General features: G+C 43.8%; 1 protein-coding gene across 1 annotated transcript in view; it reads right to left on the bottom strand.

The window, feature by feature from the left end:
* LOC310853960 (mucin-5B-like) overlaps positions 1–12637 on the bottom strand; it is a 68473-nt gene that overhangs the window by 40090 nt on the left and 15746 nt on the right. Inside the window, exons 9-24 of the mRNA XM_083758436.1 lie at positions 11989–12093; positions 11456–11525; positions 11201–11338; positions 10539–10703; positions 9695–9789; positions 7639–7765; positions 6994–7249; positions 5515–5564; positions 4526–4626; positions 4284–4435; positions 3721–3859; positions 3205–3309; positions 2932–3111; positions 2153–2392; positions 710–866; positions 220–348 (exon numbers count right to left, since the gene is read on the bottom strand). Coding sequence (XP_083614562.1) covers positions 220–348; positions 710–866; positions 2153–2392; positions 2932–3111; positions 3205–3309; positions 3721–3859; positions 4284–4435; positions 4526–4626; positions 5515–5564; positions 6994–7249; positions 7639–7765; positions 9695–9789; positions 10539–10703; positions 11201–11338; positions 11456–11525; positions 11989–12093 — 2209 coding nt within the window. The remainder of the gene's footprint in view (positions 1–219; positions 349–709; positions 867–2152; positions 2393–2931; positions 3112–3204; positions 3310–3720; positions 3860–4283; positions 4436–4525; positions 4627–5514; positions 5565–6993; positions 7250–7638; positions 7766–9694; positions 9790–10538; positions 10704–11200; positions 11339–11455; positions 11526–11988; positions 12094–12637) is intronic.

Genomic DNA, 12637 nt, shown 5'->3' with positions numbered 1-12637 from the left:
TACAGTATATAGATGATTCTATCATACCCTCCAGAGCTGGGATCAGTTTGGAGCACAACACTACTACAGTATATAGATGATTCTATCATACCCTCCAGAGCTGGGATCAGTTTGGAGCACAACACTACTACAGTATATAGATGATTCTATCATACCCTCCAGAGCTGGGATCAGTTTGGAGCACAACACTACTACAGTATATAGATGATTCTATCATACCCTCCAGAGCTGGGATCAGTTTGGAGCATATTCCTGAAGGGTTCCTACACGTCTTCATGCATGGTTTCCCACAAGGCTGGTAATGCCAGTCACATCCACCAGACGGGTTGTAGTAGTCACAGAACAGAGCTACGTGTGAAGGGGGAAAACAAACAATAGATGAGATGATGGATACTTGGAACACACACACACACACACACACTCACACAAACACAACACAAAAACTTAACTAAAATAAAAACTTAACTTAAAAAATACTTTTAAAATACTTTAAAACTTAACTTAAAAAAATCTTAAAAAAACACTACAAAATAAAATAAAACTTAAGAAAGTTTTTTTGCCACAGACATACAAATTGAGACATTAATATTACCAGAAGCACATAAAGAGCTAGTCCTGAATGACCATAACAGGTCTGGAACTCTGAGAGATTCTTGATAAATAAGAACATTATCATTTGTGTAAAAAAGAAAATCAGCTGGAGACTCACGGCATATCTTGGGCGTCCTCCATCTCACACAGGCTCCGGCCTCGTTGCAGGCAGCTGCGTACGCCGCTACCGCCGTGCAGAAGCACTCACAATCCCCCCCGGTGTTACACGCACACGAGTCCCTGACACAGGCGTCGTAAAACTTTTTGGGGTCCACCTTTTGACACAGGAAAATGTTTGACTGTGATATACGGCACTGTATTTCAGAAAGAGTACAACAGGCAATTTGACTAATTCTCATCAACTTCTCTCAGATTACATCAGGTCCAGTTCCTCTTTGTCCTAAATTATGTATACTCAGTATTTATCCATTAAATTGTACACTAAATAGTAATGAAAGAATAATGACCGACCTTTGCCTGTTACAGGCCAGACGCTCAATTGCGCTATGTTGGAAGAATGTCAATGCCCCTACGATCGGCTTTTGGCTGAGGAACTTAACAACCAGTTTGGCACATGAGAAACTAACATATGTAATTAGGAAGAAACCTGCGGTATTCTATAAGATATGGGAGAAGTTCTTGGACTTCATTAAGCGAGGTGATATTGAAGAGGCTTTGGATGTATAGTGGTTAATTGGAGTAGTCAGCTGTGGGGTATGGGTAGGGAACTGTGCATTTGTTTGTTTAACTGTATGTAATGTGTTTTATTTTCGTTTTATTTTTAGTTTTGTCATTATTATTTTTGTTCTGTATTTATTGTCAAATCATTTTGTGATAAGATTTTGTTTGTATTTGTGCTGCCATGGGGATGTGGGGGGGAAAAATATATGTAAATTGTTTTGAAAATACTTCTTTGTACTTTAAAGAAAATCAATAAACATATGTTTAAAAAAGAAAAATAATTCTCACCACACCATGACTTGGCTTGCTTTTTAAAGTTGGTTCATAACATTTGGTGTTTGGTGTTTTTACTGTTTTGTTGTGGGTGGTTCTTGGCAGTGTTGATTTCGTAGACTAAAACCATGACGAAAAATGTTTGGCGACTAGCTTTTTTACGGATGAAAACGAAATAAAAACTAAGCTATTTGACTAAAACCCGAGCCGAGCCGATCTACAAGCTCAGCTTGTAGGTTTACGGTACAGTAGCCTTACGGCCGAGCTACTGTATACACCAAGCGTGTGTGTGCGTAAGACGCAGATACGCGAGTCCCGCATACTCAGAAATAACATAGTACTGGATCTAATTAAAAGTGTGTGTGTGCGTTAGTGCGTACAGTATGTGCGTTTTACGCACACGCGCTCAGTGTAGCTTGATCGGCTAAAATCACATGATATTTAGTCGACTAAAACTAGAGTTGAACCCAAACATTCAGATGACAAAAACATGACCAAAACTAAATGGAATTGTATTCAAAAAACTAAAATCAGAATTGTCTGCCCAAATTGGTACGTTGCTGGCTGACAGCGAACACAGTGTTTAATAGCGGGTGGTTGTTGGTACCTTGGGATGGCAGGCAGCGAACACACGGCTGTTGATGACGCTGCAGTGTTTGATGGACCACGCCTGCCTGTGGGAGTACGCCGTGCACGGGTTCTTCCCTGGCTTGGCGTCGGGGCAGCCGGGAGACGCCTTCCAGCTGTTTCCGAACACATACGCGTCAACCACGACCTCTCTGCTTCTGGTGGTGAAGTCGTTCCTGGCGTTTCCGTCGTAGTTCCCGCACAGGCCACATGGTTTTCCCTGTGGGGCGCAGTATCGGCAAATGGAATCATGGGAACATTATGACAAACAAAATGTTTATAACAAACAAATAGGCCTGCGAGGTCGGGGGAGCCCTCGCCTTTCCTGACTTCCTCCACGGGGAACGAGTGTGCTAGCAGCAGCCACCACCGGGCTCCCTCAAACTTTGGTCAACTCAACTGTCATTGCATCTCTATACATTTATTTTACCGACGGCACGGGTGGGCAGCCATGGGCCCCAAATGACTCTGGGTCTGCGTCACGGTAGTGATGGCCCTAATTGAGATGACTGTAGATGCCACTGAACGGGCGCATACTTTTTTCCGATGTACTAAGTGTCTGACATGCAACAGCCCGACACATGCCTGGCCGGTTAAGCCTCACCCGTGGCTTCCCTGTGTGGTTAGGGTTTAGTGTTTGGGGTAGGGTGTTAGACTAATGCCTGTCGGACTGTTAGTACGTCGGACCAAACACATGCACCCGCTAAATGGAAAGTCAAAGCACGACCCATAAACAGAAAGAAGGCTCAATTCACTCACCTTGTACTTGTAGCTGAGTTTAATCGCGAGGCTGTTCTTCTTGTCCCATATGAGGATAAGTCCAATCCTGGTCTCAACCACCAGATACAAACCGATGCTGTAGACCCGATAGGGGACGACATCTCCTTTGCTTGCTTTGGTAACTTGGACTTTTTCGTCTCGCAGTTGAAGTTCATAGTCCTGAAAAAGAAACGAAGCTTGTCAACCTTACACACCATAGTTTGTTGAAGTGTGACTGCGTCGTCTTTAGTACACGTAAGCATGTTGTTGTACCTCTAAGATGAGCTTGATCACAGTGGAGCAGACTTGTCCAGAAGGTCCACATGGAATGTTCTCAGCCATGACCTTGAAGGAACCCTTAGAGCTCCCACAGTAGTCCTGTAAGACAAGGGTTCTGTTTAGACAGTAGCGGGCGGATTAAAACTTGCAGGCGAAAACAGCCGGTGGATTCTATTGGTTCACCGATCTGTGCGCTTGCCCACGCCCCTCCCCGGTACAACACAGCGGAGAACAACGGACGTCATCCAATTTTGGAGCGACGCCCCTCTGCCCTGTTATTGTTTAGCAAAATACAAGGCTCACTCCCGCTCCTATGCCACTTTTCCTGGCTTGTTTTCCCAGAAAAAAAAAGTAGTTAGACACTCGTAGTTAGACAGTAGTCCTATAAGACAAGCCTTCTGTTAGACAGTAGTCCTATAAGACAAGCCTTCTGTTAGACAGTAGTCCTGAAAAATGTGACAAACAATCCTCACAGACGGTGACTGAACGTAACCCCTTCCTGTACGGTACCTGAGCGACCAGGTGTTCACAGTCACCGTGAAAGGTGAACCTCTTGTCATCAAAGGAGGCGAAATGTCCCCGTCCGTACATACTGCAGGTCCCGTCGCACTGGTTGTTGGTGCACTTCCACTTCCTTCCTGTGCACGTGCTGTGACGATGACACATTGTACATCTTAGGTCATTCTGTTCAATTAGTCATTGTTTTATCCTGGTGCTGTGACGATGACAGGTCGTAGGTCATTGTTTTATTCGTAAGATCTATTTAATCACTATTACACTATGTGTAATAATGTTCATCCGTGTGTGTGTGTGTGTATGTGTATGTGTATGTGTATGTGTATGTGTGTGTGTATGTGTATGTGTATGTGTATGTGTGTGTATATGTGTGTGTGTGTGTGTGTGTGTGTGTGTGTGTGTGTGTGTGTGTGTGTGTGTGTGTGTGTTAGTGTGTGTGTGTGTATGTGTATGTGTATGTGTATGTGTGTGTATGTGTGTGTGTGTGTGTGTGTGTGTGTGTGTGTGTGTGTGTGTGTGTGCCTAGGTGCGTGCATGGGGTTAGAGGTTATCATTACCAGGTGTTACAGTCCACCTTGACGGTCTGCCCAGGCTGGTAGGACTGTCCGCTGTGTGAACAGGGACATTGCTGCTCCTTGACGCATCCTCCGCGGCCGTCTGACAGCAGGCCTTCAGGACACACACACCCTGACACACACCTCTCACTCACCTGCAGACACAACAACAACAACGTGCTTAACATGGGATTGGACGATCGTTAGGATACGTTGGTTCCCATACAAACCAATGATCTACTCACACAATCTACGTCTGGATCCTGGCAGCTTTGTTGGCACTCGGATCCCTTTGTGCCTGGCAGTGCACTGGAGCAGTTGAAGAAAGTCATGGGTGCTGTGCATGCTATATAGGCATACAGTATACATGCATGATAAAGTCATGGTTGCTGTAGGCATACAGTATTACAATATACATGCATGATAAAGTCATGGTTGCTGCAGGCATACAGTATTACAATATACATGCATGATAAAGTCATGGTTGCTGTAGGCATACAGTATTACAATATACATGCATGATAAAGTCATGGTTGCATAGGCATACAGTATAGAGCGTCGCAGTCCCGCCCCCTTTCATGACGACGCCAGGCCCAGGAAATAATTCCCAATGCATTTTTCCCCATAGACATTTCGAAACGTATTTATTTAAAGACCTTATAAGCGTCGTACGAAGCCAACTCTTGTCGTGACAAATCATGACAACAAACAACAATATTTTGGACCAAACAAATAATTACAAAGAAGAAAAACAACCAAATAAGTGTTGTAACCTGCCTTCTACTTTCTAATTCTTTGTTTGGCCCAAAACATTATGTTTATTGTCATGATTTGTCACGACAAGAGTTGGCTTTGTCCGCGGCGTAAACGTCTTTAAATAAATACTTTCTGAAAAGTCTATGAGGAAAATGAACGGCGATTTCTTTTCCGGGTCTCTCGAGGGGGCGGGACTGCGACGCTCTATACAATATACATGCATGATAAAGTCTTGGTTGCTGTATGAATACAGTATACATGCATATTAAAGTCATGGTTACTGTAGGCATACAATATAAGTGCACCATAGAGGCATGTGTGTTGTGCACGCTGTTGGTTAACATGTTATAAAAAATGAACTGTGAACTAGAAGAATATGCAATCTTAGCCAAGCAGGTAGCTACATTAACGCACCATTTGCCATTCATTTACCATTTATTTTGTGGTATAAATCATTCAAAGAGTGTTGGATACTCACTCAGATACTTTGGCTTTCCAGTACATTTTAACTTTCCGTGTTTGCAGACACTAGAATGCACAGAAAGGAGAGAGGCAAAGACAAACATTAATTTCTTTCCATTTGTTTTACTAAGAACAAGGAATTGGAGCACAACTAAACTAGTTTGACTGCTTATTGGAATGCTTTTTTTTTGTAGAGTTAACAGCCTTGAGGTGTCCCTCAGGGTTCAAGTATGGACTGGTCCTCTTTACAGCTTATATCATTGATATACAGAGCGTCGCAGTCGAGGTCACCAGGAAATAATTCCCCATTAATTTTCCCCATAGACGTTTCAAAAAGTATTTATTTAACGACCTTTGAAGCCTCGAACAAAGCCAACTCGGCAGGTGACAACTCATGACAATGAACACTTTTTGGGGGGGCCGAACAGATAATTAGAAAGACGAAAAAAGGGGCACGGTGGCACAGTTGGTAGTGCTGTCGCCTCACAGCTAGAAGGTCCTGGGTTCGATTCCCACTCGGGGCGCTGTGGGTGCTGGCCGCGTGTTTCCTCCTCCGCGTCATCAGTGCCCATACCCGAAGGCGGAGTTGGCGAAAGGGCCTTTCTGTGTGGAGTTTGCATGTTCTCCCCGTGTCCCCTAGGGTAGGTACCCTCACAAAAACATGCAGTAATCCTGGTCTCTAAACTGCCTCCCCCTGGCCAGCCGGGACGCCTGATGGAGGGGAAAGGAACTGGTTCGAATAACGTGTTCCTTCCACGCGCTACGTCCAACCAGGGAAACTCCCCCCTGTCAGGTGTAAAGGAGCAACTTGGACACTCAAGCATGAAGGAAGCATGAGTTAAGTCCGTTGCTCTCCCTAGGTTGGCGGAGGGTGTGTAGAGCCCAGGATCACATCACAGGATGATTGACACAGGGGTGAAAAATGGGTTACAAAATCGTGGGACAAAAAATATAAATTAAAAAAAAAAGAAAGACGAAAAAAGTTGTTGTTTTTCATCTTTCTAAAAAGAAATTGTTTATTGTCATGAGTTGTCACCTGCCGAGTTGGCTTTGTCCGAGGCTTCAAAGGTCTTTAAATAAATACATTTTGAAACGTCTATGGGAAAGATGTGTGAGGAATTATTTCCTGGTGTCCTCGTCGTTCTGAAACGGGGCGGGACTGCGATGCTCTATATGGCATAGCAGTGGTGGCCATTTTGTGGTTCCACTCAAAAGTAGGCCATGCATTTTTCCCATAGAGGTTAAAGAAACATTTATATCAATTATATCAATCTAAGTCTAGATTCAAGCATTCCAGGATCCTGTAAATATATAAATGCATACATACATACCGGTACACACACACACACACACACACACACACACACACACACACACACACACACACACACACACACACACACACACACACACACACACAATGTAAGCCCAATGTAAGCCCTTATTATGAAATCAGGGTTGAATTGAATCGCATGTCGACGTTTCAAATGCTCACCAGTCACTTCCGCGGAGCCTCAGGGTGTGTCCAGCACCGATCACGTGTTCCCCCTCGTAGCAGGGGCAGTGCGAGGCGCTCACACACTGGCCCTTGTGGTCGAGGTAGGTCCCATCTGCGCAGCCGCAGCCGTCCACCGGGGTGCTCTTGATCAGGCAGGTGGGGTCCGGCTGGCTGAGAGCGCGGCACGAGCGACCACAGCTGGTGGCGGAGTAGCTGTAGACCATGGTGGCAGGGCAGTCCACCGAGTACTTCTCTGTTGGAAACCACATGTCATTGTTTTTCCGACCTCCCGACCGATTACTAACACAATCCCAACCCCTAACTTCAGTCTTAACCGGCCACGTAGGTCGCTGACCCTAACCTCAGTCTTAACCGGCCACATAGGTCGCTGACCCTAACCTCAGTCTTAACCGTCCTAAAGTCGGCTTTTTGGTGCTACTGAAATTTTCTGACGAGCCGAAATAATTTCGGCACTACAGTGCCGAAACAGCGGTAAAATAGGAGTATGAATCGGCCCTAAGACCAAGAGCACTAGCAGACGAAAAAAACATTTTGGCGAATGCTTTAAATAGGCCGATAAGATTCAAGTAAAAAATCGTGGAAGTTGCTCTTTTTAAAATCTGAAACCTGATGGGGACTTACTGCACATGGCGTCTCTCCATCCGGGTAATGCGACGCCTGCTGCGGCGCAGGCATGCACGTAAGAGGAAACCATGGCACACATGCAGCCTTCACTGTCTTTACAGGAACAGGCGTCAGAGATGCAATTCTATGGAGAGGAACGCACACACACACGCGCACGCGCACACGCACACACACGCACACGCACACGCACACGCACACGCACACGCACACGCACACGCACACGCACACACACACACACACACCATGAATTTGTTGCCACAGTCTGTCTGTGTCTATCTGTCTCTCTCCTCTGGCCACTCCCACATCCCACCGCATGTCCTTCCTATATCAGCATAATCTTAATAGCCAATGGGAAGCCAAGGCAAAGATTGTTAATATTTAGGAAGATGGCCCATCCCGATTGGAGCCAATAGAGGCAACCTGGTACACAACTTCTTAGCAGAAATGGATATTAAAAAATATATTATTTCAGTGTTTAGTTTTGCTGCAGCATGTATTGTACTCCAAACCAAACACGATTATGGGATTCCAATCCTGGGTCCCCTGCATGGGAAGGGAAGCTAAAGCCAATCATTTAACCGCTAGCCTTAGAGGGAATCCACAACCCCTGGTGTCGGGATTTGGGTTTATTATATTATGCTTTAGCAGGAGCAGACAGATTGGCACATTAAGGCCTGTTTGGATGGAAATCTGGCACACACTCTTGAACTGTGAGAGAGCCATGTTCACACACGCCCAGAATGAACGAGTTCACAACTAGAAAAAGTGGCCTTCTGGGCACATGTTTCCACCAGGAGGATAGGAGTGTGTGTGATGTTTGGCAAAATGTTTAGGAGTAATATAATATGCGTGTGTTTGGACAGATCTTGTCCAAACATCACGCAAATTGGTACACAGTCTCTCTAGAGCCATTCAATGAAGCGGGTCTTTCAGATTTTTCAGTCTCCATCCTGATTGGCTAATATTGGCTTCCAAAGTTCGCAGGAGTGATCAGTTCCAAACAAAATGACGCAAATCATGAACACACCGTGTGATTTCCGTGAAATTGTGCACGCACATTCCCACTAGGCTGAGGAAGAGGCCAATGTGAAAACCTTGGGGCAGAGGCTGTGGCATTCAGGGAGTGTGTGTGCTAGTATGGCTGCGATCAAGCCAACGGTTCCGGGGATTAGCTGTCCACAGACGGACGGACACACGGACACAAGGACGGACACACACACGAACTGACGGACGGAGTGAAAAACATACTCTCTCTCCATGCCTTCGGCCTGGTGGAGACAATAACGTTCATCAAGCAGAAACACAGTATGTTCAGTTCACCCAAAATATGAACAAGTTTGTGAACGATCGTTCATTGAACGTGTTCAGGGACAACACTGGATTTTTGTAACCCTTTTTTTTCTTCACCCGGTGCCAATAGCCTAAGCTGTATTCCTGGACGCTTCTCTCCCTCTGCCAACCTGGGGAGAGCCCCGAACTGAGCTCATGCTTCCTTCAATGCATTGAGGAGTGAGCAGGCCGCTTCTCATCACCTGACATGGGGGAGTTTCCGCGGTAGGACATATAGCGTGTGGAAGGAACCAGTTCCTTTCCCCTCAATCAGGCTGTATAGAGACCAGGATGGCTGCATGTTTGTGTGGGCCCGTGGGGGGGGGGGGGGGGACATGCAAACTCTACACAGAAAGGCCCTTTCGCCAACCCCACTGGTGGGCACTGATGACGTGGAGGAGAGAACTCGCCCCCATGCAGTGCTCACAGCGTCCCTAACGGGAATCGAACGCGGGACCTTCTAGCGGTGCGACTGTGTGGATGTTGGGCCTGCTTGCCCCTTTTTATGTACTCTGCTTCTTCACTGTGTGTTTGTGCAGCTTTGTCTCTCATTCAGATATTACTAAATGTACGCAAATACCTCTGGTGGTCCTGCATGGTACTGCAGGCCCTAAACTGTCCTGACTCACAACCCATCACGTGCACAGTGCACAGTACACAGTACACAGTGCACAGTACACAGTACACAGTACACAATGATGATAACCCAGATCTTAGATCTTACGTCAACGTGGACTTCTGGGCTGATCGTAGAATGGCAGTTTGCAAACTTCCCCGTTGGGTCTGACAGCATAGTGCACCAATGATTGGCATATTTCTCTGTTAAAACAAACAACACACACACACACACAAACAGTTATTGTGATATTAAAGACTAGATCGTCCAATGATAACATTTGGAACAAAGTCGCCGTCAGTGGTGGAAGTAAGTACAATTACTTAAGTAAGTTAAGTACAATTTTGAGGTATTTCCAAATGTCCGTACTTTTACTAGTTCTACTCCACTACATCTCAAGAAGAAAATATTGCACTTTTACTCCACTACAATTATATGAAATCTTTAGTTACTAGTTACTTTGTAGATTTTGATTATTATTACAAAAGATACAGTAACCACTTCAGCCCTATACATTTTGGCCATTTGGAAATAGCAGATCTACAAGTGTCGCGATGTGACGCATTCTGCAAAATTAGTACATTTACTTTTGGTACATTTTGATGTACTTTTTGACTTTTTTAATTTTTTTAATAAACTTTTAATTCTACTTAATTAATTCTACTTTACTATCTTTGTAGCTTAAAAGATAGCCTGATGAAGGCCGTATAGGCCGAAACGTTGCTGGTTCAATATCAAACTTTTTCACTGCATTTAAAGACAGTAGTCTTCTTTTTCATGACGTCGGGCACTTGGTTGCCCTTCTCCTACGCACCTGTCGCTTGTAGGTGTCGCTTGTAGGTGTTATGGACTTTTACTTGTAACAGTAGTATTCCACATTGCAGTATTGATACTTTTACTTAAGTAAAACATGCGAGTACTTTTGACACCACTGCTCGCCATTGTCATCTACCTTTTTCAACATTTGCGCTACACGGTGTCCCGAATGACATGGCCACGTCTTCGCAGCTCGATTTGGACCTCCATGAATTGGCGAACGCTACGGCCTGCCCCTCGATCAGCCCACAGCTGGTTTTAAAATCATCAGCCTCCACGTCGTTATAATCTCCACACAGGCCTGGAAGTATACGACACAAAAATAAATAATCAAACATATCAACGCTATATCAACCCCATAAAACATGATCATTCATCATGATTATACTAGGAGAAAGAATTGTTTTCAAAAAAGTGTACAGAAAGTGTTAAAAGTATGTTTTTATGTGGCCACACCCACCAGTTCATTAAAGTATGCCTGGTTTTCAGGTGGGTGGTCCACCTGAACTGAAGCCGCACCCACAGCTATTGTTGTATGTCAATGTATGATAAAGGGGGAGGGGTTAATATTGTGAATGTGATGTCACAATACCGTGTATTTCGATTGGGCCTTTTTACTCAAAGGCTTTCAGCTTTCAGGAAGAAACCCAAAATACACAGGGAAGATATATTTAAATCACACCTGAAGGTCCTTTGGAGTAATATTAACTCCATAATCACATATAAAACAGAAAAAGTACAACAATCAAGCACTCCATCTATAAGCTATGCATCTATTATGGTTGCATGGATTCATACCGCGGAGTTTGCCTTTCAGCGACGTAGCAGCGGTGATGTAGACCTGCATTGTGGGTGTCAACTGTATGGTGACTTGTAGTCCATAGGCGGTGTGTACGACCATGTAGAATGATGAGGGTCTGAAGATGGTTATGTCCTCTGTAAAAAACAATACCAACACATTTGCAATCAGTGATCTGTTTTAACGAGCAACTCAAAAAAAAAAACAGACGGTGTCGTCTTTTTGAAGAAAAAGGTAAAGAAATGGATGCTCACTCAGTGCCAGCGGTACTTGAGAGCTCAGTTTGTTGTAAAAGACATTTCCGGAGTCTTCCACTCGAATTGTCTGCAAGTTGAACAACATGTATCACTGTACTCATAATGTATGCATTCACATAACCTATAGCAGTGTTGAATTTGTCGACTAAAACTATGATGAAAAACAACTACCTTTTTTCACTGACGAAAACTAAATAAAACTAAACCATGATGAATAAAACTATGGCTAAATCTACTGACAATTTCGTCAACAAATAAAAACTAGACTAAAATGTAAGGCAGGGACTAGTGGAGAAGAGATCATTTTATGTTTGGTCGGTGGTTGCGCTCTGAAAATAACAGATCTACGGCTATTTTCAGCATGCAACAAAGTGTACAATCATCCATTACAACCCCATCAAGGCCTACAAAAATGCATTTTTGACTAAATAAACTGTAGATTTAGTTGAATAAAACTAGACTAACATTATACATTTCAGGTGACTAAAATAGTAAAATATGACTAAAGCTATAGGTCTGGAGGGTCCTACCGTTTCCCCTGGTAATATGACAGTAACTGCTTCCAGGCAGGTCTCAAATTGGGTGTTTCCACACCTGTACATGTCACCATGAACTGATAAAGTCCCATTCAATTCCTGGAAACAAGTTAAGACATGGACATAGAAATGCTTTAACTACAGAACTGCATAAAACAAAATGTTAGCCAAGTCAGAAGGATTCCATTACAGGTATGTTTTGACAGTGAAGCTTCGCAAAGGTGTATTATTTACCAAATTATAGCTTGAGGTCTGAACTGGACAAAAAACTAAAGTGTGCTATCCACCAGAATACACCCAGAATACACCCTGAATGATGACTGTCAAGAAGTTAAATGTCCTTGTTTCATTTGCTATTTTTAAAAGATTTTTAACTGACCTCATACTGGAAGAAGGCACCTGCTTTTCGTAATATTTGGTTTTAAGTTTGTTTGTAGGCCTACTATAAATTCTTATGTACCTTGCCTTTGTCATTTATGTAAAATCATTGTTGTGTTCCTTTTTTTACACAGGGCACTATTGAAAAAGAGACCTTGGTCTCAATGGATTCCCCTGAAATAAAGTTTTCAATCAATCAATCAATCAATCAATCAATCAACCAATCAATCAATCAAGCACAAGCTATTCTAAATTACTTCAATGT

The sequence above is a fragment of the Protomyctophum parallelum genome (genome assembly GCF_964188405.1).
Source record: "Protomyctophum parallelum genome assembly, chromosome: 23".
Taxonomy (NCBI): domain Eukaryota; kingdom Metazoa; phylum Chordata; class Actinopteri; order Myctophiformes; family Myctophidae; genus Protomyctophum; species Protomyctophum parallelum.
The sequence above is the reverse complement of the archived record's forward strand: the minus strand, read 5'-3'. Positions and strand labels throughout refer to the sequence as shown.